Raw genomic sequence first — 26193 nt, forward strand, 5'->3', positions numbered from 1 at the left:
GCGTTTCCATCCATACAGAAAAGCAAGAAGGCAAACCCTATCGCACAGTCATGAAGAGATGCAAAAGCAAGAAATCAAGCAACGACATGCCGATCGACATGGTGGAAGCAGTCCTACAGAGGCTATTCACCATGGGACACGGACCCTCCCATTACGAGGGCCGCGAAGAGGCAGAGACCGAAGAAGAAGAAGGCATCAGCTTCAGCGTCGTCATCGGCGAAGGCGATGTCGTCGATGCCGCCGGAAGAATGAACACCAAGAAGGCTGCAGGAGTCGATGGAAGACTCCTGGACTGCTGGAAGCAGGAGCTGGAAGCAAGCTGGAACCAGACTGCTGGAAGACGGCCAGAGTAATACTGCTAAGGAAGCCGGGAAAGGATCGCGTACCGGCCGATAAGCATACTCCCAGCCATGAGCAAGATCTGGGAAAAATGCTTTAAGAAGATCATCGAGAGATGCATCGGAACGGACCCGTTCCATCGGAGGCAGTATGGGTTCAGAAAGAAGAATTAGCTTAGCGAATACCGATAAGAACAGGAAGAAGCTGAAACGGGCACAACGAACGGCCCTGTGCATAACAACGACGGCATAGCGTACCGTCTCCCACGCGGCACTTTGCACGTTGACCGGGAATCTCCCGATCTACATAAAGATAAAGATGCTCGGAGAGACTTACGAGAGGAACAAGATCCATAAGACCAGGATCGGCGCGGATGACGGCAACGAGCTGAAGGAGGAACTGGAGGCGCAAGGAAATTAATACCGAGTGCGCTGCTATTTACCAAAAAGAAGATGGACATCGATCATCACACCATGCAGCTGTTAACCGGGCATGGGAGTGTGGCGGCACTCGACAAGCCAAATACCACCACTCGACACTAACTAGTGTCGGACGACGGCAGCGACATCTACAGCGGACCAGGCCCAACTACTACAACTATCACGCACGTCCAATAAATATATAACGCACACACGGCCACCTCTACAGGAGTTTTGGTGTCTATAGAAAGAGGATTGGCAAGAGCAGCGACAGCAACTGTCTCGACTGTGGAGACCCTAACGACGATGCAGAGCACGCCCTCTTCACGTGCCCGAAGTGAACGGACAGAAGGATTGAGCTGGAGAACGCTCTTGGCGAGAAGATAGACGTGGACAATCTGATCGCCACGGTGACCGCCAAGAACGAGAGCTGGGATAAATTCAGGCAATTTCGCAAGACCGTCATGTCTCACAGGAGGGTGACAACGAAGGCCTTGAAGGAGGCAAGGAGGAGAACGAGAGCAACAACAACTACTCGGAGCAGTGAAGGCAGAGATACAAGACAACAAAGAACCACAGAAGGAGATCAGCCCAGTATTCCGAACTAGCTGAGAAGATGACGAGAGCAATACAGAATATACAGAATAACTGCCCGAAGAAGAAGATACAACGGGGCATGAAAGGACAACCTGATGACTGCCGACAGGTTTTACCGGGGTTGTCTGTCCTCAAAGCAAAGGAAAAAGGAGGAGGGGTTTTTAGTGGGTATGGCAACAACATCCGCCCGAGTCCCACATAACCCAGTGATCCGCATCACTGGGTATGCGTAACAGCATTTTCCCCTCCTCACGCAAAAAAAAAAAAAAAAAAAAAAAAAAGAAGCTATACACTCTATCAATTTTAAGTTGATAATTTCGTTATTATATAATTTTTCTTAGTCTAAACTGAATCCAGGAAGAAGAACTTTCATCCAATTACATACTTCATTAATTCATGAATTATATTCGTTACCGTACGTACAAAAAGAAAGTTGACTGATATAAAAATTCAAAGGATAGAACTTCTAAGCTCGCGATTGGAAACAGATTCAGTTCAATGGTTTAATTCGCCATTTAATTGAATTCTCTGGCAATTTCAGCGAACTGTGGGCTTTAAAAGTGTCCCGCATTCAAACGCAAGACTTCTCCTCCACCTTTCCCTTTCATTCAATTCCAACCTCAAGTAATTGACCTATTAATTCGACGATATATTTACATGCTCGCAAGGGATTCAAACAACTTCGTTTAACTGCGTTAAATTCGCAATTATAACCAACACGAATGTCTCAATCAATGTGCAGCTCGAAACAAATAAAAGATAATTAACTATTCAATATAACGATTGATATGTTTGATGAAGAAAAATTTATGAATTTTTAAAAACATCTCCTAGTACATTTAGCATTTTTATGATAAAAACTTAGAACACACAGGCACACATATACTATTCCATGAAATGATTTACACAGCTATGAGTCTAATCCTATGATATTATAAAGGGATGAACGAACTTTTCCTAATAAATATAACTTTATACAAAATCTTGTTTAAAAAAGTTAGTTTTTTATTCTCATTAAATTAATTTAATATCAGAATATATAATTTTAGTCGTTATCAAAATTTTATGTCAAATGCGTTCATAGATACATATATAAATAAATGTCTAATCCTATGTATTTATTTCAACTGAAATCTTAAATTAAATATTTATTAACAATATTCTGACGAATATGCAATGAAAGATAAAAACAACTTTATTTTTCTTATAGAATGTCTCATGCTTCTTACTCATTTTATGTTTCTCGTTGTCAATGCGTAACTACTTATCAGCCGCATGAATGCTAAGTTTTACTACTGAGAAACGAAGAGACATATAGATGCAAATATACGCTACCTCGCGTGAAAAAACATCAGATACATTAACCAGAAGGAATATCCGATACATATAAAATTCATAGCGTAGTTATTTATACATACGGAATAATTCTTTCTGTATGAAATATTCTTTCTTCTGAATTCTTATTATAAATGTATGTCCATTTCCTACCTTAAAATGTCTCTCCTTTGAAAAACTCCATTTAAATATAACGATTAACAAAATATTACCAATAAAAATATTAAAACGAGATGCTGAAAGAACCTTTTAATGAAGTACAAATGATTATTTCAACTTTAATTCTGTTAAATTTGAATTGAATCATTTATAAACCGAACTGATGTATAAAATTTTATTGCGTAAAAATCGTGAAGCTGAAAATTAGGAACGAATAACGAATGAGTAACCTAGTTTCATTAAAAGGTACGTGTACGCCGATCCGCGTAACAACTTCGACACTCCAATTATTATAAAGCATGTATCCTTCAGAGATTTTTTGCGCGAACGCAAGATACCTTTTACACGTGCAACGGAATAAGTGGAACCTGATTTTCAATATTTCTTCTTGTAGAACTTGTAACAACGTAACTGTTTCACGAATATTTTCCCTGACACTTTTACAACGATGCGTAGAAATCTCCTTTTCTAATTAATAATTTCAGCATTTCTCTGAACAGTTTCGTTGCGATTAAAAAATATACAAAGCTTACGACGTGCTTGTTTAAAAATATTTATATGGAACAAGATTTCGAATTTGTCACATCAATCGCGATCTCAGCAGGTGTAAATTAATTCGTTCTAATGAACGAATAAATTAAACGGCTCGTGACAAAAATTATCCCTGTCCATGTTTGTCTTTCTAAAACTAATTCAAGGCGAGTTAAATGAATCGCTGTGTACCCTATTCGCGCAGCATGTGTTTTAACGACCAGCATGCAAGCGTTAACGGTGTACTTTAGTTTCTCATGGTTGTGTTAAGCTGGTTGCTCTTAGAATGAGCATATACTTACAAAAGGAGGTGAACAGAACATAGCCTGGCACCATTTTGGCTCCATATGATAGCAGACGCAGAGGTTGCAAACCGATGGTCCCGGCACATACGTCATTCCATGCGAGACAGCTTTTCCTTCGAAATCAGTACAATCTTCTCCTAAAGCCACTGAAAACGATTACCAGCGTCAATATCTTTGCCACTCGACAATCGTACGCGCAGTTACGCTAACCGTTTTAACGCCACGCAGCGTGATCGCTCTATTCGCGTACCGTGGTAAATTGTGCCACGATGTATGGTCACGATCATTAATTCGCAACGCGCTCAAGCGTGCTCGTCGCGAGTCATATCAGAGTTTCCTCTCGTAATTACTTGTTTTTCAAATAATCATAAACCAAATAAAAAAAAAAAAAAAACCAATATAAAAAATTACCTCTTGAATCGGAAAACCAAATCCTGCATTATAGAATGTTATCACGCAAACGTTTGTTGTAACGCTTCCAGTATAACCGATGAAATGAAGCGCGAGCACGTCGAACGGTATATTTCGATGAAAAAAACAGGATGAAAAAGGGCAGCGCGATCGCGTCGATCGGTACTCCTGGCAAATAAATAAACGAAGCGCTATCGCGCTGCATAGCACAAACCGATACGGAGTCTTGAAACATCCGACACTAAAACGGTTAATAACATTACGAAAACGACCGTACCAGGAAATTTTTGTTCAACGGATCCGCATTGCGGCTATCACGATGCTTCTTCGTTGCATCGATGCTTCATCGATGAGATTAAAGCACCGTTGAAATAGATTATTCGATTTCTTACATGGGGAAAAAGTTTTTATATCGTGTTTGCTGTTTTACTTCGCAAGTGTGCTTCACAGTATACGTTAGAACTCCAAGTCGAGCTATCCGAGTTAAAGTCTCTTGAAACTTGAAACGGCACTTAAAGGATATAGGTATAATAGAAGGTTCGTTTAAAATTCAAAAGTGTATATACGTACATATACATTTGAATAAAAATAGCGGATAATCTCAAGTAAAAAAGTAGGTTCGTGTTAGTAAAATGGTTTCAAAATACTTGTCAAAAGTCAAACGACTTGACTAATTAAGAATGGATGTAAGAGATTGAAAGCAAAGGGCATCTAAAAGTATCAATTAAGTAACAAACTCACGGTGACAAAGAGGTTTTCACTCGCTCGAATTCAAATAAATCGGTTAATTTGAGCGAAACTTTAGGTGCACGAGAAGCGACACGCGTCCTCAAGGACTACGAAGGTTCTACTCGAACGAATGAAAACTTTTCTCTGGCCCGGTGTGTATACACAAGACGTGCGAATTTAAAGTGCAGATTGTATTAACTGAAATAATTGGTTGGTTTGATCAAATTAATCGTTTTAAGCTGAAATGACGAAGGTCATCCAAGTAATTGATGTCCACTGTAATTATTTGTTAATCGCGCGTGGAATCGGAACGATTCGACCTCGTTCCAACGCGAATCGTTACTAAGGCAGAGACGGCAATTAATAATTGTCGCGTCATTTGTTCGATCGTGTTCACAAATTCAAATACGGCTGAGTGGCGGAAACCATTTATAACACGTCCCGTACCGCGTAGGTCGTATACATATCTCAGGATGAATTTTTCGTACTTCGCCGCATATATTCTCCATGTTAGACATACCATAAAATATTTCGTGCAATCCCGTATTCCTGTCTAATGTCAGGAATTCTCTTTCCATAGGTCTGCGTTTTCCATATTATCTATTTTGCTTATCAGTAAACATTCTTACAATTTGTGATTAATACTGTACGTACAAGAACGTTAAGTTTTTGACGTTATAATATTTCACATGAAATAATAATGGCTGTATATCGACTAACTTATTAATTAATTAAATTCGTGTATATCAAGTTTCCTATCATTTAATACTTTCGTGTAACCACAGGGATTTGATACTATGAAATGAAATATAAAACTTGGTAAAAAAACGCGCTTCGTTAGGAAATGAGGGTAATGATGCAAATATTTTTTGTAGCCATTATATAGAATTTCGATGGTATAATTAATCAGTATCAACTTACCAGCCCCTAACGGGAAGATAGTGATGAAAATAGCCTGCACACAGATGATCATTGCAGGTATTGTCGCAGACAAGTCCTTCATGATTGTGAAGGATCAAGAAATTTGTCGCTGTAGTAAATGGGAAAATCAGGTGTTTTAATGTCAGTAGTGCGGGCACTGGAATGCGTAGACCAGAAATATCTGCGACAAAAATCAGAATACATTTGTTTTCACATGATTAGATCAATTTTGTGTAAGACTAAGCTGATTGAACCTAACACGGGATAATTGTCCAACTTACGACCTTAACAAGCCCGCTTGATTCCCTATAAGTGCTTGAAATTGATGCTTGTATTCTTTCCAGATTAACAAGCTTTGCCCCCCCCCCTCCCTCTCTATTTCCTTAGATCGAGTTAGACTGCCACAACATATTATCTTTCTTCTTTTCTTTTCTTTTCTTTCGATCTTTTAAAGTCTTAAATCGCTGGTTATTATAGTGTATACATTCGATTACTCTGTAAGTCGTAAGTACATGTTTTACGTTATTTTTCATTTTCCAGCTAAATTCCACAAAAACAAGAAATATACTTCCAACGTGTTTTCACGTGTCTCTAGCAAAGATCTCAAAAACAAGTTGCGGCGCAATTTAAAACGACAAATAGCACTGTGTGTCTCGTTGTGGCAACGCACGCTTCGTCAGCTTTTTAAAAGCGCTCTCTGTCTGCTTTTTTCTCTCTTCACCGCCTATTCGTTTTTTCTTAACGAGTGAAACCGTTTTTACGAGGACGGGAGCACAGAAATGACGTACTGGCAATTCTGTTTCGTGATGACACAAGCAGCCCGGTTTCAGTGAATTAAACCTGGCCCCAAGCTTCCAATTATCTCTCCCTTCCTTTCCTTTATTTTTCCCTTCTATATCGAGTTTCAGGTTTTCTAAATTTCCATTACAATCAACTATGGCTTTTCTTTATTTTATATGTTAGCCGATGATTCATGGCAAAAGCGTCGGCTGTAAAAATATTTGGAGTTGCAACAGCAACAAGTGTGTTTTCTCAAACAGAAAATATTGGAAGCGTACTCGTTGGCAAAACAGTTCACGGATAGTTCGTCCTCTGCTTGTTATTTGTTTCAATACCGTTAGCAAATAAATTCATGAAACATAGTGGTATCGCATAAATTGAAAATAAAAGCTTTGCGTATACTTGGGAGTTGAACTTTGGCTATTATACGTATGTTATATATATAGAAGATTGCTTAGAATTTGGAGCTTAATAACATATCTCAAAATCATTGACATTAAAAAAGGTGAACCTTACTTACCAAATTTCCTTCCGTCAAATGATACATAAAATGATACATAAAAATTGAAAAAAATAATATACATAGTTTTGACTTTCTTCCGCATTATAATTTGAATCACTCGATTTATTCGACTAAAGATAATCAAGCAATAACCTCACTTTACACGTATTCTCATCACGTGAAATAGATCACATCAGGGATTTTCAAAAGTCGATGGAATATTAATAGCGATTAATTATTTATGGATGTATTCTGCACGGTTAAAGCAATCGCCTAGTGAATTATCGAGTTCCAGGAATATGAGCGGTAAACAGGATTGCAGCTATAAATGACTCTCTAACGTGTATATTAGAGATGAATTTGATCATTTATCCTCATAATACGAAATACGCTTTTAAGTGGAAATCATAATTAACAATTTCTGGCAGCGAAAAGTAAATAAATCGATAGGTTTAAATCAATATTAGAATTTCTTAATATTTTTATCAAATATTTTTATCAAATATTTTAACATCGTAGAAGTGTCGTTGGAGAGAAATATTAGGTTGTTCGAAAAGTTTCTTTCGTTTTATAAAGAAATGATAGATGTACGATATTTTTTGCTTTATATTATTTTATTGAATTATGTGCGATCCACCTTTCTCCAATTTAATATAAAATAACATAAAACAAAAAATGTTGTGTATCTATCATTTCTTTATAAAACGAAAGAAAATTTTGCGACAATCTAATAGAAATTTAGCTTTAACACAATATAAAAATGGATTGTTATGCCCCTAGGAGATAAGAACAATATGATTAATATTAATAATGAATACGTTAACGTAACGTAAAGCAGCTTTTGCAGAAGGCTATTACCTGAAAATGTTTACTAAAGAATGATAACATAAATTTTCTTAAGTACCCCATTTGATACTTAATCTACTTTGTAAATACTGTACGTCCTAACTTTGAAAGAATGCAATTTTAGCCAGAATGTTTCAAATTACCTAGCCGTATTGTTTCCTTGTAATATAATTTATATTTACATTATCTCGCGTAATTCTTTCCACTTTATTGACTTCTAAACGTTAATGTAATATAATTTTTATAATATAATTTTAATCGAAGTTATTTAAAATTTGTAGTATCTCATCCCTACTAGAATAATATTAACAAATGTGCAGAGCTCAAGTCGAATAACACCGGCTCAGATAAATAATCATCAAACTTACTTTTGTTATCGTCGATGTCAGTGATTTTAAACCAGCCAACGTCCATGGCAATCAATATTATTTAGCCGGTCTTAACGCAATGTAAAAAGCAAAGAAAAGAGGAAGGAAGGAAGGAACAGGGAAACAAAGAGATAAAACGAATTTTTCATTTTCTCGAAACTAGATCGAGTTTCAAGCTGCTCGTAAAAGAGTCTGTAGCCAATCCGACTAAATTCGACGAACCGCGCTTTAAAATTCCCAGAGAACTGTGATAACCATCGAAATCTGTACAATTTGTCGATTCATCGCTTGATTAAAAAATGGAACAAAATGAGGCTGATCAGCCGGCCTTTGAACTTCTAATTATCCCTATCGTTATACCCTAGGTTGAATGCTACGATATAAACCGAAACAGCTATAAGTAGGGTTCACGTGATTGCCGCCATCTATTATTCACGCGTTACACATTCGCCAGACAGACGCGTCTAACGGTTGACATTGTTTTCTACCCTCAGTTCCAACGCAATTACGTTGCTACGTGCAATCAAGTCTCGAGTGAAGCTAATGATAAGTTGTTGTTCGATCCTACACAATTACTAAAATTATTCAAATTAAACTAATTTAGTCTAAAAAAACAAGTAATTTCGTTATATATTTCCTTTCATAATAAGCCATGGTTGGAATATAGTAGCTGACGAAAATATTCGTATATTTGTAGAAACATTTTAGGGCTGTATTATGCATAACGGCACTATAGAATTAATACTGTAACAGAATTCTACTATCATGGTTATGCTGGTAATATTCGAAACAAATCTGAAAATCTATGTAGATGTTGTAAGATATTCAGTACGAGTACTGTGCATTACTGGTATGTACATAATCACGACGAGATAAGGAAGGTACTGTTCTCTATTGCTCATCGCTACCCGTTGCTAGTAGCAACGTACTATGCATATATATCTCGTAAAGATTTTAAATGTAGCCAACGAGACCATTTTTAATATTTGACTATCGTGACCCATTACAGTTTCATCACTTTCAATTAATTGAACACGACCCGCACCTTAAGACTAAAATACACAATATAAGTATGGCACAGAAAATCTTTTAAAATTTACGGACGACTATTTATGGTATTTAAAGGCAGCAAAGATAATAATTAGCTGCGGATTTTCCTCGAATCGTAGCATACAATATGGAATCTGATTATTAAAAATTACAGTGGAAATACAGTGGATTTCCATAAGATATTCGTGCTTGTGGCATTTTGGAAATAAATTCTTAACCCAAATGGACAACCTCGATATTCGAGAAATTTTGTGAAGCTGACATCAATGGCGATATGTACTGTTGTTGTGCTATCATCTCATAGTAAGCTGTATTGATTGCACTTCTATTCACGGAATTGATTTATTCCACACAAAAGTTGACAACAATAATCGAAAAAAGAAAAATATATTACCGCCTTTCACATCAGCATACACAAGCACATAGGATTTCACACGAATATACACACTTGTAAATTCGACGAAACGATCAAATTTAATTATTTTTCGATTTTTCGGGCATCAAGTACTACATCAAACGTTACACATCAAACGTTAAAATACGGCGAGCATACAAAATGTACAAACCACTCTAAATTAATTAACTTTGAACGTTATTGATTAATTAAAAAAAACCACTGTTGCGTTGAGTTTTACATTTTAAAAAGTTGTTATCCGTTTTTGCTTTGTTTAAAACTAAAAATACGACTACGTTCATTGTAAGTCGTAAATATCCCTTTTATTTATTTAAACAAACAGATATTTAAACAAACAATTTATAAATATATAATTTATTTACGTATATTTGTAATATCTGTTTTATAAATTTGTACAACCATTTATCCATTTATCTATTTTATTTGCATATAATTTTTATAGACTTTTTTTGTTTTTTTAAAGAACGAAAAATTGTGATTCTATTTTAAGACATGTCAGGCTGAAGCGATACGCGATATATATTTCTATTCGGATTTCACCGTCGTCGTAACCGATGCTATTGGAAACGTTTCACAATAGACGTCTTAGAAGCGCTTGCAACGTCCGTCATGTGTAAGGCTCTACCACTGAATCGCGGCTGCCATTTAGTGATTAAGGTCGATCACTTAGAGACGTTAATCCGCCATAATGGTGAGCAATACATCGAAGCCATTATTGAAAGCATAGTTACGCTTTAATTTCATCGATCTTATTCACAAATAGAAGTGTACAAATTATAGGATTTCCAAATATTTAGTTTAGTTAAAAGGAGATATGAAAATGACAGGTATATTCAAAGGATAAAACAGAACCGTACGATTGTAAAGTTTCAAATCATTATAACTATTTAAATTTGAAAAATCCTACTATATTTATACAATATATTTTTATTAAGAATGGAAGAAATTTCGAAAAATCCGCCAACAATTTTTGCTGTCGTCTTGAAGCACACCATATGTTAAGCTTCTTCGTCGTTACAAATTTTATCGCGGATGTAACGAATGTTTCGAACATGTAGCACGCACGCGTCAACGCCTACATTTGGATTTTAAATATATGTTTTATGCATTAAATGTATTTGTACTTTCTTGCGCAATTTCTTTTAATTTGTTACGATATGGAGGGTTTAATTACGTTTAAGATATCTATCTGAATCCTTTAAATTCAAAGTTCTTTAAAAAATTACGTTACGTAAAATAATCGTTTTTCCACTTTATTGTATCATAAAATAGTTACTTAAATTCATATTACTTAAAGAATCTTTCTACAGAAAGAATAAAAAAGAATAAAATCCTATATGTTAAATTTTACGTGGTTGATGGAATACATAGCGATGACGAGAACTAACTACAGACAACAAGAAACTATTAGCGAAGGCAACTGGTGACTATGAATGTTGTCTCTATAATATGTGGCGACTAAGGAGAACAACTACCAACTACGGATAACAAGTAACAACCAACTGTCTCGTTTCTAAGAGGCAACTAACTTGCAATTATCCCCCTTTGATGGTTTCTGTAGCGTGATATACGTCTTGAACGTAGTTAAAGAATATGGTCGCTGCTGAATGGCGATTTGACAGCAAGGCGATCCCGCCAGTTCAAAGCTTGACATTGCAAGCTACCGAAAACCATTAATTAACCATCTTGTTATCGAATATCTAGCTTTCAGAAGAACCCTTGTGATATGATATGACGTCATGACATTTTTATGACGAAGATGAACAAACACCGACCTCTAACGAAACAAATTTTTATTAAGTGCCGTATGTGGGTTGCAGGCCGGCCAACCAAGGAAATTTATCGAATGTATAAAGTAAAATATATACGAATATATTCGATATATCATAAAATGCCCGCGTTATATCGTCTAACAGCATAAAGAAAGCTGAATTTAAGGAATTAAAAAATTGAAATACCAATTATAAGAGAGTTAATTAAATTCAAACCTATCGATGGTCTCATAAAGACCTATATTTCCTGGAAATTGATATCTTCCGAATTCTAAATTCTCCTTAGAAAGTATCATAGAGAAAATATGAAACTTGAAAAGTACATCACGCTGATGCCTCGATAAACCGTCGTGTCGATAAATCCATGTGTCCGAGCGATGAATTTTCCCCAAACAACAAAAAACTGAAGGGAAATCTTCTTTGAAGAACGTGACAAGGTAGGGGAAGCGGGAACAATGATCACGCGATAAACTGATGGTTTATGTACATATAGAACGAGTGTTGCGAGAGAATTATCGAGAAACAAAAAAAGAAAAAATAATCGTTGGCCGGCGCGACTATACGCTGTCGACGGGCAAACAGCGACTGAGACTAACTGAAACGAACTCTGTCACAGTATGAGCACGGGCTGCGTTCGCGGGTCGATCGAACACGTTCTGCGCCTCTCCTCGGCACCGGCGTCAAAGCCACCCCCGATGGCTGCAACGCACTGGTGTACTTGCAACATTAACCACTGGTCCTTCCTTTTTCGTGTGATATTATACCAGCATCTGTGATGCCATTTCAAAGACCGCAATCAAAGCATTAAATGCCAGATTAAAGCGACGCGATAATATTACCCCAATATTCGTCCGTAAATGTTACCGTATAGATGTTTAATTAAGCATTATTATGCTTCGAATAATTTACTATCACATGTTCCACAAGAAAACATATGTTTCACTTTTCCCCGTAGTATGATTGTAATTTATAACAAATATTTATAATTTATAATTTAAAATATTTATAATTCATTGAAAGTATCTTCCTGTCACGATTATAGGCGTAAAATGTCAAATTAAAAGTAAAAAATTAAAAACATATGGTATCCCGAAACCAAACGTACGACATGGCGAATCACGATGATACGATAAAAATTGATCTATGTCTTGATTTATTCAAACAGAACGAACTTACTCGAACTTTTCCAGAATAAACGATTTATTCGATAATATCCGTCACCAGCTTCTCTTCCTTCAACGGTAACAACTGACACCGAAAGCTCGAGAGACCCGAACGGTGAGACGTACCCAGAAGCAATGCGGTTACCTGGGCAAAGAGTCCCAAAGACTAAGGACGTGGGAAATTTCGAGAAACGGAAATGGAAACTGGAGTGGCGCGTCAATCAGCACTGACGGAAACTAATAAAAATGGAAAAAACCAAACTAATTCGTTTCACAAATTATTAAAACGATATTATTCAAAATTTCACTTGATTTTCTCACTGCACACATCAATATTTGTCGAAACATCAATATTAAAAAGTTAATAAAAAAAATATCCTCTTTCTTCATACCTGTCTTTCTCCCGGGCGGCGAAGGAATACTAGAATGTTCGAGAACAACGGATACTTTTTGATTTTATCTCAATATCAATTTCAATCTTTTTAAACGAAATATAATGTTCTTCGTTCGATGCTAAAGGAAACTGAGAAGAAACGTCGAAAATTCATTAATAAAACGAATTTCCTTGTTTCTGTGAGATAATAAACTTGATATACGTATTGATTTTTAAAATCAATATAGCTAACCAATGGGCACACTTTTAACAAGGCTGATGGAACGTACCAAAAATCTTTCAAGGTGGTCTTGGCAACGGAAGAGTCGAAAATATGAGAATTATAAATGAAAAATTCCAATATTTTACAGCTGGCAACGATAAAGAACTCCAGATATTCTCCTAATTAATTTACAACAAATTCGCGTATATGATCGATAGCTGACGTCATTGTGTCCCACAGCTCTTGTAAAACGATAAGAATTTCCTGGAAAAGCTTGTAACCACGAAATGAAAAAGATGATAAAACTTCTAACAAGAGTACTGAGACGAGCAACTTTGTACTTACCCCTTCGGAGTAGGGAACGTGATTAAACGTCCGCGAGTTCGAAACTTTTGTAAGTCACTGCACGGCCGCTGCTTATGGTGGAAATGTAATAGATATAAGTACAGAGCGCGTGAGCGAACTAAAAACGCGATATAGGGATAAAGAGAGAGACCGTTCCGTCCTTCTCTAAAGCCCGCGTACTTGTACCGGAAATATGTAACAACGGTAAACGAGCGCCGTCAGTGTCCACTAGTGTGCATGCCTGATTAAACAAGGACAGAAAATGCTTATATATAGCCTTCTCTTTCTATTTCCATGTCGTATCCATCTTACTATATAGTAGACAGGACTCGACTGTTCCATCATTATATTCGCACCCTGCTTATGTGTGCGAACAAATCGTTCGTCTCCTGTTTGATGCTCAATTTTCAACGGAGTTGAAGGGAAACTTTATAAGAGAAAGAAAGTTACGGATTGTCTCAAAGTGATAAACGAAAATTCTCGTAACTATCGAAAAACGATAGTCAATACAAGGATATCATTATCACATTTAAAACTATCACAATGAACGGTGAATCATCGCAGCAAGGTACCACAAATAAGATATCTCAATCTAAAGAGGTAAGGAATATTCTAGATTTTGCACTTTGGAACTTCCATGACAGTCATGAGTGTGTTTTGTCATTGATATGCCATATTGCGTTTTTCACAATTGTTGTTCATTTTTTGATTGATTTTATATCTATGATTTGTATTTGATTTTGTATCTATGATTTTTTCTTTCGATAATTCTTATAATTATTGTCAATAATTAATTATTTATAACCATTTACGCTGTATTATATATCATTAAGATTTATCTTTGCGCGTATCAAGATAGTAGATAACAAAATTATGTGTAACAAATTTATTAAACTCGCAATGTAACAGAAAATTGCATGAAAATCTTTATATTATTAATAATTATTGTTAATAATAAAAAAAAAATAAATGTCGCATTAGGAGGAGAGTCATACTTCGGAACGTAATCGGAACATATTGTACCTTATATGTGATTATTTGGAACGCAATGGGTGAGTACATTGCAATTTAGATATCTTCTCAGTTGCAATTTTTTTCGAATAATATCGGTGACCAATCGAAATAGAAATTAGTGCGGAAAGAGGGGAAGGAATCAAAATTTGAAAATCGACATCGATAACTCGGTTGTTATAGAATAACTCAATCGATAACGTAGATAAACTAGTTATAAATGAAAATATATTTAAATTCAAACTTTAAAAATTAGAAATTAAAAAGCAGAAGGATAGAAATAGAATAGATAGATAAATAGAAAGGATAGAAATAAAACAGTTGTCCCAATTGATGATTATCGTATAGTGTGTACTCATAGCATAAAATTTGTTCAATGAATTAAAAATTATATTTTTTAGATATGCAGACATTAGCGATGTATTAATCCTGGAAGCTCGTCTATCTCGGAAATATCGAGTCTGCGACAACGTCAATTTGGAAATTATTCTTAGAGAATATGAAAATTATTACAAGATGAAATTCCAAAAATATCCTATATTGTGCAAGAAAATAACTGAAAAGGAAATAAAGACGAGGGAAATGACAAATGCGAACAAAGTGTAAGAATTTAAATTATTTAACACTATTCAACTTTCTCAACATATTCAACGTATCTATTACAATATCATTCAATCTTCAAAGAAGTAGTAAAACGTGTCAAATCTGTTAGCAAACAAACGAGAAGTGAGTCTGTATCTGGGTCTGAGGAAGGGAGGAATGCACAACAGAAGATGAGGGGTGATGCTACGGATGATATTAATCTTGCAATAACAGTGACACCAATTTCTGCCAATGAAAACTATGGATCTTCATCACAAGAGCTATTTAACGTCTCAATGGAACAATTCAGGCAATCAAAGATATCAAAATGTGCTCGGAACCTTTATATAGACAATCCAGAATTGCAGAAGATTGCTGAAGACATTTTATCCGTAAGTTATTTTCGATTAATATACGTATTGTAAAGCTTTTTAAAAATAAAATACCTATCCTTGGATAAACAATATCCAACAAATGTATTGTTGTATATATCCACTGTATATCCAACAAATACCTTGGATAAACAATCCATTGTATATCAATATCCAACAAATGTATTGTTGTATATATCCACTGTATATCCAACAAATACCTTGGATAAACAATCCACTGTATATCAATGACACAGGGATTTCAGTAAAGCTTTAAATAATGAATTACATAACACTCAAGGAAATTAATACGGAGATTATGCACCATTTCATCTTTGTATTGTCGCAGGAAATCATACTGAAAAAATTTAATGTATATTGGGACAACATTGCAGGCCTAGAGGAATGTAAATCTGCCATTAAGGATGCCATTGTGTATCCCCTTAAATACCCTATCTTTTTTAAAGGCCCATTTGCTCCCTGTAAAAGTATTCTGCTATATGGACCACCTGGTACAGGTAAGATACTCGTATTTCTTTCATTCCCATACATGTTTACAAGCAATTATGAAATAGGGAAGACGATGTTGGCGAAGGCAGTCGCAACAGAATGCCAATGCAACTTTTTTAACATAACGGCCAGCTCATTGGTGGACAAATGGAGAGGTGATTCCGAGAAGTATATCCGTGTAAGTTGATTTCCTTTGTCTATGAAGAAGAGATTCTAGGTTTAAAAAGATTTGTTTTTATTTGTCGTCATTCATATATAAATAGAATAGTTGTTTGGAAAACGAAATGATATTACGTTCGTGATGAAACAATGAATTTAAGGAATTTTGAATATAATATTTAATAAATAATAAATACATTTGTTAAACTGAACAGGTTTTATTTGAACTTGCCTATAATAATTCGCCAACAATTATTTTTATCGACGAGATTGACTGCATAGGAACAAATAAAAGAGTAAAGTATACATTGTCTAAATTTGCAAAGACATTCAGATCAGAACTTCTTTTTAGATTGGATAGATTAGTAATTAACAGAAATTCTGATGTAGTTCTTTTGGCCGCATCTAATTGCCCTTGGTATGTATATCATTTATAGCTATTTCAATGTTTTCTAAGTAGAAAATATCTTAATATCATAATTATTCATTATCTTAATCTTAATTATTGTGTTGTTCGGAATATTCCTTCGTTATTATTAGTATAACAGAACAATAATATTTATTGTAAATATATTATTAGGGATATTGATGCAGCATTACGCAGACGCCTTGAAAAGAATATATACGTATCATTACCAAACGAAGTTACTCGATTTGATATGTTCAAATTATACCTTAGCAACCGATTATTAGAGAATATGGATATTGTGAGTCACATAATAAAATCTACTGAAAAATATTCTTGTGCGGATATAAAATTGCTTTGTACGCAAGCATGGCAGCTAGAAATGAATCCAATGTTTAAAAGACTTGAAGAAAGAGAAACATCTATTACGACTTTGAAATATGAATTAAAGAATTATAAAATAATAGCAAAATTGTTAAAAAAAATGTCACCTACAGTTACGAATGTGGATAGATATGAAGAGTGGAAAAAATGTGTATGCCAAGACAAGATATTTTAAAAAATATAAATGGTTATCATATAAAAATATAAAAATATAAAAATATAAAAGTATAAAAATATAAAAATATAACTCTAATCAATACTAAAAAATAACGCTCTTGAATTATTTAATCTCGTGCAAAAGAATTACTATAACTTATTACGCTTTGCGCTTTCAATAGTCAATCAACAGAGTTCAGTCTAACGAAGAAGTTCCCTCCTACGCTAACGAACTGTCCTGTTTTTGCGTCCAGGCTTTCAGGACATAAATTAAAATATCGTACATAGGCACAGCGTAACAGCGGCTTAAATTTAAGTTACAATAATAATCTTAAAAAAAAAAAAAAAAAAAAAAGAATGTAATAATGCATGGCTATGTCGTACCGTCGCGTATCGGTACTTTTGCCTGTATCCACCCTACAATCAGAATTCAGCGTTTATTCTGGAAAAAAATCATGTAAAAAAAAAAAATATGTAAAAAACCTGGAATTAATAAACAAAGATTTAAAAAAATCAACAATTAAACAAGGGATTGAGATGACCAACCCCGGTCACGCTGCGAACTTCGAACGCGGAAGAGTGGAGCCGTGGCCATGATGGGTGATTCCAGGAATCGGTCGCGTATGGCAGGATCTGCCATGCTTTACCGATCCCAGCCGCGCCGATTTCCGTCAACAGGCACAGTAACGGAGATATTTGGAACAGAAGCAGCCGCATATTCGTCTATCTGAAATTAAAGAGATGATTTCATGTAGAAGATACAAATTCGTTCCCTGATATTGAAATGCCGAACACGAGGAAAATGAGACATGCAAATGACAAAGTCGATGACCAATAGGAAGATGACATAAACAATTGTAGATTGCAAGGAAAATTTTGAAAAATGATACGTGTTCTAATAATAGAATATAAATGATAAAAAGGAGAATGTAATTGCCATTCTTCTATGTATTTTAATTTATGAGACGTAACTTCTGAATGACCTGTAATAGCTTTAAATACATTTACTGGAACTGGCCAAGCATAGAAAAAGGAGGCTTAAAAGAGAAAAAAAGGGAATAGATGAAATCGTAAATTATCAGTCTAAATGATAATGTGAAACCATGAAAGCACCACTATGAATATAAAATGATCCGCACTACTATCTACTTCATAGTATACTCTATACGTTTAAAATGCTTCATTAGAAGCTTAAATCTATCAAAATACAGCTCCTAGGGAAATGTAAACTTTCACATGAACACATAATATCGATTTTCTGATTGAAACGTATAGGCAGATATATACTAGCATAAACCACCTTCGGCATTTGGCTGCATGGTGCAGCACTACTCTCTCTGGGATATCCTAGCCATTTTCGGCATTTGGCCGTATGGTGTAGCACTAGCTCTGTAACATAGAAAACCATAGGCGTCAGTTCTTGTTATTTCCTCTCTGATATATGTTTACTTTAATGTCACTTATTCAGGCGCTTGATATATTGTCGGAATGAAATTTTAGTAATGTGCAAGTAATTTTGAGTAGATTAATAAAGTATAATAAGATATTAGATTCATGTATGTACATTACATATTAACGAAATTGAAACTATGTTTTCAAGTGACATCAATCTTTATGTCTAGTATATACATGTGTATTGATCTATAAGTCAGTGTTAAAATAACAAATAAATGGCAGAAGAAGGAAAGAAGATTTCCTTCGGTTTTGCGAAATCTATTAAGAAACCTGTGTTAAAAAATGCTATTCCACAAGAAAAAAAGAAAGTTGATTACATTGAATGCCTTGATGAGAAAGGTATTAAAGTAATAGGGTGAGTTCAAAAAGTAAAATTTTTAATCAAGAAACATATAACTTCAACCTATCCTATAAAAATCACCAATAGCGGAATATATATATTTGAAAACAATTTTTTTATTTCAGTGAGGAAGAAAAAAAAGATGAACCTCTAATTATTCCATTACTAGGTTCAAAAACCTGGCATGATAGATTTGTTAATAAAATAGATGTAAACATTTTCCTTCCGAAGGCAGATAAGGAAAAGGTAGGAGACGCTAGTGTTAACGAGGCAAAATCAAAGCTATCTAATGGAAAAACATCGCCAATAATATCAATAAAGAAAGAGCCAGTTGAAGATAGTGAAAATAAAGTTGTTACTTTAGAAGAGCAAGCGACAAAGGAAATCATTGAGGAACTTAAGTCAAAGAATAAATATGAAACTAAAACAAATGATTTAACTTTACCTTTAGTAGAAGATGAATCATTAAGAGGCAAAGAACAGGTACGTTATCAACATATTGATGTGCGATGCACAGATGTATTACATTTGCATATTATAAATATCGTTTTGTATTTTTCAGTCTACGTTAGAAGATTATGAAAAAATTCCTATTGATGCTTTTGGTGTAGCAATGTTACGGGGAATGGGATGGCAACCAGGAAAGGGAATTGGTTGAAATGAAAAGTATGAATTTTACTCTGGATTAAATTAATTGTATGTATTTAATACATCACTTATTGGAAAGTAAACAGAGAACATCATTTTTTATTTCACAATCGTTCATTCTAACTATTACAGATTAGTAGCAGCTGTCATACCAGAATTACGACCAAAAGTAGCATCGCAGAAGAAAAATACAGATTCCAAAAAAGAAGAGGAAGAAGTTAAAATCGAGAAAGGAACACTTGTGAAAATTATAGCTGGAAAACAAAGTAATAATTATAGTCAAATAGAAGGATTCGATGATGATGCTGGAAGGCTCATAATAAAACTAGCTCTTGGTGGAAATATAATATCTGTAAATGAATTTATGGTACAGCCAGTGACTAAATCAGAATATTCTAAGAACTCAAAAGTTCAAAGTTAATATGAAGTGTTAGTTTTTCATTAAGGGACTTTTAAGAAAATAAATTTGAATTGACATATACGTATAAAGACATAATCGGACATGTAGAAAAACTAATTCAAGAGTACCTGTAAGTGTGTTGTTGCATGCAATTTTTTAAAGGTCCCTTCTATTTTTATACAAAATATGATAAATGTAGAGGTTTTAGCTCTCAGTATTTTATGGGGTTAATTTCAGATACAAAAAAGTATGAGGAATATAAGGACAAGGAATCCAAGGGACTCGAGCAAAAGATGGATAGAAAAAGATCAATGTCCCCTGACCCCGAAGACGGTGAAGATGGTGACAAAAGTAGTAATAAAAGAAAGAAAATCGGAAGTACGATGCACAATAAGAACAAGTATGATAAAGTGGGGGATAAAAAATCAGAAAGACGAAAAAGGCGCTCCGAATCTAATGATGACAGCGATAGTGATTCTGAAAAGAAGAGACGGAGAGAAAGAAGTAACTCTAATAGGAATGATTCTTATAAATTAAAAAGATTGAAAAAGTCAAAGAAACATAAGAAGCACGATTGTTCATCTGAAAGATCAAGTAAAAAACATAAAAAGAAAGACAAAGAAAGAGAAAACGTTAGAGATAAGAAACCCAGAGATTACGCAGACAGAAAGAAACACAAAAGACGAGAAAGATCAAGATCTCGATCATTTAGTAGGCAGTAATATTTTCCAGGAACGTATTCGGTCATTTTACTTTCAAGATAAATTGTACAATTTTATTTATACAGATTTTATAATAAAGTGTATTTTTACAAAATATTATATTTCTTTTCTTACCCTTAACTGAAAATTACATTTAATTATAATATGTAATAATGTTTACAATTACATCAAAGTTAATGTCCTAAACTTTATCAATAATTATTAAAAATCCCCGCGTATTGTTTACGTAATGTTGATATCGAGTAGTAACATACATAACCTCAAAGAACATTATGATACTTACGAACATCGCTAAACAAGTAGTGCGAACGATGTCGAGTAAGTATTCACTATGTATAAAGTATTTATAGGTAAAAAGTATGGGAAATATATAACCGAGTGTATTTAACTTTTCCAACATTTTAGCATTTCGCTTGGCGTTGGTACAACTTCAAGTAAATGAAGTAAAAAGCAAAAATGTAGAGCGGGCAGTTTCCTACATTTCCAGCGCGAAAGAGCATAATACTGATATTATCGCTCTTCCTGAATGCTTTAATTCACCATATGGAATACGTAATAATTTGTTTCTTTTTCTAATAATTTATTATATGTATAACAACTATATAGAAAAAAGTAAAAGTAGACAAATTACCTTATCGTTTATACTTCCATAAAGATTGTGAATTGACTCGAGAATATAGAATTTCCCCACTTTTATGATTATCGTGATTTTTGTATAAATATATTTTTTAAGATACTAATAATTAGGTATTTATAAACTAGTATTATCAATTATTTTGTATTTATAATTCCACCTATAGTAGTTAAAAATTAAAGTTAGTTAAAATCTAACTTTATGTTTCAAAAAGTACTAGCAAAGTCGTTAAGTAACAAGTCACTGGTACTAACCCAAATAGCATGATTGTAATTAAACAAACATTTCTAAATATTCATTTTTCATCTTGAACCTGTAGAAACAATTTATTATATGTACTATTATCTAAGTAATTATATATTTAAGTAAATCGAAATATAAAATTTAGTTATTTTAATAATTTAAAAAATAAAAAATTGACAAGCATTTCAACCTAATTTATAGTTGGAACAAAGGACAGTTATTTTTCATTAATTGAAATATTGCAATGCAGAATAGTTTCCAAAATACGCCGAGAGTATTCCTGATGGTGAAACGAGCGTTGCTTTATCGAAGACAGCTAAGGAAAACAGCATTTATGTAGTTGGTGGTACGATACCTGAAATAGAGGGCGATAAATTGTACAATACCTGCTGTACTATTTGGGGTCCCGATGGAACTTTGATAGCAAAACACCGGAAGGTAAATAATATACCTCCATGTGGCTTTGAAATTGAAAATATCGGGGTGGAGAAAGTGACTCTATCTAGGAATAATTTAGGAATATACATATGTACATACGTGTACTATAACCAATTCTATAATTTAAAAAATATGTTATAGGTTTATAAAATACGTTTTGATACGAGAAACATACATTTTTGTCGTAATATAATATATAAGTTTTTGTACAATATATTTGTTTTGTAATATAAATTTTTCACATACGAAAAAACTTATTTTTTCTTAAAAAATATTCCTTCTCAAATATTATTAAATGATAAAACTTTTTAATAAAAGAAAGTGATAAAAACGCTGTCAGTTATTAAATAAAAAACAATTAAAGTTTAAAAGTTCGTAACATTGATGTTAAATTACAAAAGTTACAGCAATAGAGTTAGCAACTATATTTTTATGTTATTAGATACATCTATTCGACATCGACATTCCCAACAAGATTACTTTCCGAGAGAGTGATTCACTCAGTCCTGGTGATTCCCTAACAATGTTTGATGTGAAGGGCTGGAAAATAGGTATTGGCATTTGCTATGATATCAGATTCGAGGAAATGGCACGCATTTATCGGAACAAAGGTACAGTAGCTTAATCGAACAATACTTAACTACCAGGAAAGTAACTATCTTTCTTAAATATATTCTATATAAAATATAATCAATATAATCTGTAACTCTGTATAAAAAGGAGCTTAATTTAAAAAACCAGTATATTCGCTGAAAATGAAATAAATAAAAGAATTAGAAGCACGACAAGAGGACTGTTCTCGCATATTCATAAATTATGGAATGTGGACTGTGCACCTACAAAGTTAACTAAGATTCAGTGGTCTCATATTTCCCGTTTCTCTGTGTTAGGTTGCCAAATGCTGATATATCCGGCGGCATTCAATATGACCACTGGACCACTGCACTGGTCATTACTTCAGCGTTCCAGAGCGAATGACAATCAATTATACGTCGCCTGTATATCACCGGCTCGTGTTCCTTCAGCAAGTTATGTCGCATGGGGACATACACAGTTGACAAATCCCTGGGAGAAAATCCTTTATGATTTGGAAACTCAGGAAAATATGATGGTCACCGATATCGGTAATTTCCAGCTTAACATTAAAAGCGAGAAATCCATGATGTAATTAACTTTTAGTCTCGTTGGTTTATCGTTTTTCTTTTCTCTCAGATTTGAAAGTTGTTGAGGAAGTAAGGGCTCAGATACCTACATTTTCTCAAAGACGTACGGATTTGTACGACACTGTCTATAAAAAGGAGTAACTCTATACTGAAACAGAAAATGTTTTCTTATAATATTTCTACTACAATATCGTTTTTTTTTTTTTTTTTTTTTTTATGAATTATTACTAATTACTTATCATTTGTACTAAATGAATAACTCAATTAAGAAAACCAAAATGTTATAAATGATAATCTGTATATCTTGTGTATCAATATGTAACTGGATATTGTAATAATATTGGAATGTCTTTGATCAGGGATATGATAAAGAACACGCGAAGACTACATTCTTTTGAACATCTTTAATATCCATCATTTATAACATTAAACATCTTTTTAAATATTTAGATAGATTAATACGTAACTCTTTATATATATAAACATTAATTTGCAGTTACAAGCTTAGAGAAATTGGTCGATTAATATTTATAGATCGGCTGTCTTGATGAAAGGCTTAAAGAAAGCAAAAACATAACAATGTCGCAAATATAATTTATAGTTTAACTTCTTTCTTGTATCTGTCTGCCTTTCACGATGTTTTACCAATTACAATAAGTAATTTCGACTTCTTTGCGCTCCGTTTTAACGCATTCGAGACGGAAAGAAATTCATATCAATCAGTAGGCATAATATATATATAACTGTACATAATACATTATAGTATAACATAGTATATAATTTTATATTTTAAAAACATGAGGCATAAAATTTAAGATTGTCATCGATTTAAAATTAAAATATGAAAAGGATATTCCAGAGAGAGAAAAGCACAGTATCATTCTAACAAAACATTCAGATCGTACTGACACCCAGGAATCGTATTACAATAAAATCTCGGTCTCGAATGAATTAACATGAACGATTAACATGAAACACACTTGCGGCTTAAACACCTTCGATATCGAGGAAATTCAAACTTTACAAATAAAAGCAGCCTGTTCCTCTTTCCACCACAGACTCTCATACCATATCCGCTCTTATCCAGGCTTTTACTTGAAATCTCTGTCTATTTACAATTTAAATTTACCCGGACCACTCGTTGAATCGGCAGCCCTTTATAAATATATAATGAACCCAGAACATATACCTGTGCCCCTAGCTGGTATCAGCTCTAGTAACGTTCATACCGGAACTTTCATACGACGCCAATTTGTCACGCGTGAACATCGATTCTTTCAGGGGTCACGGCTTTATGGGATTATATCCTTTAAAGTAATTAAAGTGATACTAATGATACAGAATTTTTTACAAATATTTAATATGTCCATAAAATAGGAAGTTTCGTGCTCTCTTATTTTATATTAATTATAAATTAATAAGTTTTACATTTGTTATCTATAGATTTAATAAATTATTAAAATTCCATGAAGACATATTCTGGAACACATTAGAAGATTTTGCTGTAATTTACAACAGATGCTCCGAGTACGAACAGGCAGTAGACGAACAAATAGAAATTCAGGCTATTGTGGTAGTATAGCTCACGTGGGATTTTAAGCTCGAATTGGACTTAAACGTTACGATCGTCGTGAATAATTACGATATATATCCTGTACGACGAGCAGAGAATCTTAAATTATTAACGGCAATTCCTTTGTGCAAAGTGCAATTTTATTAACGGCCTGTAACGAATGAACGGCTCGTTTTGAATAAAGTTTACATTTAGAAAGTAAACACAGAAACACATTTTAAGAAACTAAGATATCGAGTTCTACTTGTAAACATCAAGTGCTCTTCGTTTGAGAAGATTACGAGTCTCTTCTTCGATAACGACATTAATTAAGAAGTTTCGATACCGTTTATGACATTAAGATCTCATTAGTAAAGTTATATCATTAAAATCCTACTGTTCCTAGAGAATATATATAGTTAAAACTTCCAGAGGATCAACAGGTAAAGATATTGTTGATAAAAGCATTGTTAGTGACAACTGACTGTAATCGATATCTGCTGGGTGAAGTTGTGTGTTCTGAGAATCTGTGTTAATGCAAGGATTCTGTTACAAATCATCGACTAAAGAGCCACCGGGCACGTCCGACCGATCGATCGATACCACGAACCTTGAATGAATTAACGCTCAAGGTGGAACGGATTTAATAGATCGGGTGTTAGTGTAATTTGACACTTTGTTTACACTTGCTTTATGCAAACAAAGTTTGTTGATGTTCCGAACTCGATGGTTATAAGATCTTATTGAAACTCCAGTATTTCACCCGCACGGTACGACACTTTGTTGATGATTGTCCTTGTATGTTGTTGATACTCCCCATCAGCCGTTAAATTTTGTTCGTCTATCGTACTTTTCTAGTCAGAGGTTTTCCCTGATGTTTTTCCCTACTGTCTAAGTCATCAGGTTTGCAGCTCGGGGAGGACAGATAATTCGGAATTTCCCAAAGGAAGGAGAGGTGTCGTCCGAGCCATAAAGGGACGGTCACTCAAAATGCCGAATAGATTCATTTAAATAATTATGAGAAACAAGTAAGTTTTGTAACCACAAGTTTTCAAATGTTATAGTTTGAATCTGTTCTTATAATTTTAAAAAGACCTTACAGCCAGGATCTCTAAAGAATTCGATGAAAATTCTCATGAGACATCAATTGAAACAATTAAACGCAACAGAGAATGGGTATAATCATATAATTCCTCCCCATTTCAAAATTCATTCATATACATCGATGTTTCTTTTCATATTTGTTTTATGTGTGAAGAATACGTATTTATTGGCATCAAAATATTTTCCGTTTCAATTCCTGGTCATTTTAGATCGAAACTTCCAAATATCGTTGATTAAAAATTTTTTAATTTTTAAAATGAAAGGCACTAATTAGAGGACAAAAAGTTGTTTCAATTATTTGAACATTCTGCTTCATTCCTACAATAACATAT

General features: G+C 34.0%; 1 protein-coding gene and 4 long non-coding RNA genes across 14 annotated transcripts; 3 read left to right on the forward strand and 2 right to left on the reverse strand.

The window, feature by feature from the left end:
• Positions 1 to 898: 898 nt before the first annotated feature.
• Positions 899 to 8817, reverse strand: LOC126928083 (uncharacterized). Its single transcript, XR_007716264.1, has 3 exons — positions 8243 to 8817; positions 5747 to 5927; positions 899 to 3831 (listed from the first exon to the last, which is right to left on the reverse strand). It is a non-coding gene; the product is annotated as an uncharacterized LOC126928083 (long non-coding RNA).
• A 3385-nt stretch (positions 8818 to 12202) lies between these two features.
• LOC126928089 (uncharacterized) lies at positions 12203 to 12690 on the forward strand. Its single transcript, XR_007716270.1, has 2 exons — positions 12203 to 12433; positions 12522 to 12690. It is a non-coding gene; the product is annotated as an uncharacterized LOC126928089 (long non-coding RNA).
• Positions 12691 to 16549: 3859 nt separating this feature from the next.
• On the forward strand, positions 16550 to 17832 carry LOC126928087 (uncharacterized). The gene is made up of 2 exons (XR_007716268.1): positions 16550 to 16634; positions 16797 to 17832. It is a non-coding gene; the product is annotated as an uncharacterized LOC126928087 (long non-coding RNA).
• On the reverse strand, positions 17274 to 18130 carry LOC126928084 (uncharacterized). Its single transcript, XR_007716265.1, has 2 exons — positions 17709 to 18130; positions 17274 to 17604 (listed from the first exon to the last, which is right to left on the reverse strand). It is a non-coding gene; the product is annotated as an uncharacterized LOC126928084 (long non-coding RNA).
• A 625-nt stretch (positions 18131 to 18755) lies between these two features.
• On the forward strand, positions 18756 to 20823 carry LOC126928078 (G-patch domain and KOW motifs-containing protein-like). Of its 10 annotated transcripts, none has more exons than XR_007716245.1 (5): positions 18756 to 18972; positions 19083 to 19440; positions 19520 to 19653; positions 19738 to 20135; positions 20243 to 20823. XR_007716245.1 is itself a non-coding variant. In XM_050743978.1 (4 exons), the coding sequence occupies exons 1-3, from the start codon at positions 18833 to 18835 to the stop codon at positions 19613 to 19615; spliced, it is 594 nt and encodes a 197-aa protein (XP_050599935.1). In that variant the 5' UTR covers positions 18756 to 18832; the 3' UTR covers positions 19616 to 19653; positions 19738 to 20138. The 10 variants fall into 10 exon arrangements, 1 of the variants encoding a protein (XP_050599935.1); XR_007716250.1 differs by having other exon boundaries at positions 19738 to 20021; positions 20214 to 20823; XR_007716249.1 differs by having other exon boundaries at positions 19738 to 20021; positions 20221 to 20823.
• Positions 20824 to 26193: the final 5370 nt, after the last annotated feature.

Source organism: Bombus affinis, unplaced genomic scaffold, assembly GCF_024516045.1.
Source record: "Bombus affinis isolate iyBomAffi1 unplaced genomic scaffold, iyBomAffi1.2 ctg00000521.1, whole genome shotgun sequence".
NCBI lineage: Eukaryota > Metazoa > Arthropoda > Insecta > Hymenoptera > Apidae > Bombus > Bombus affinis.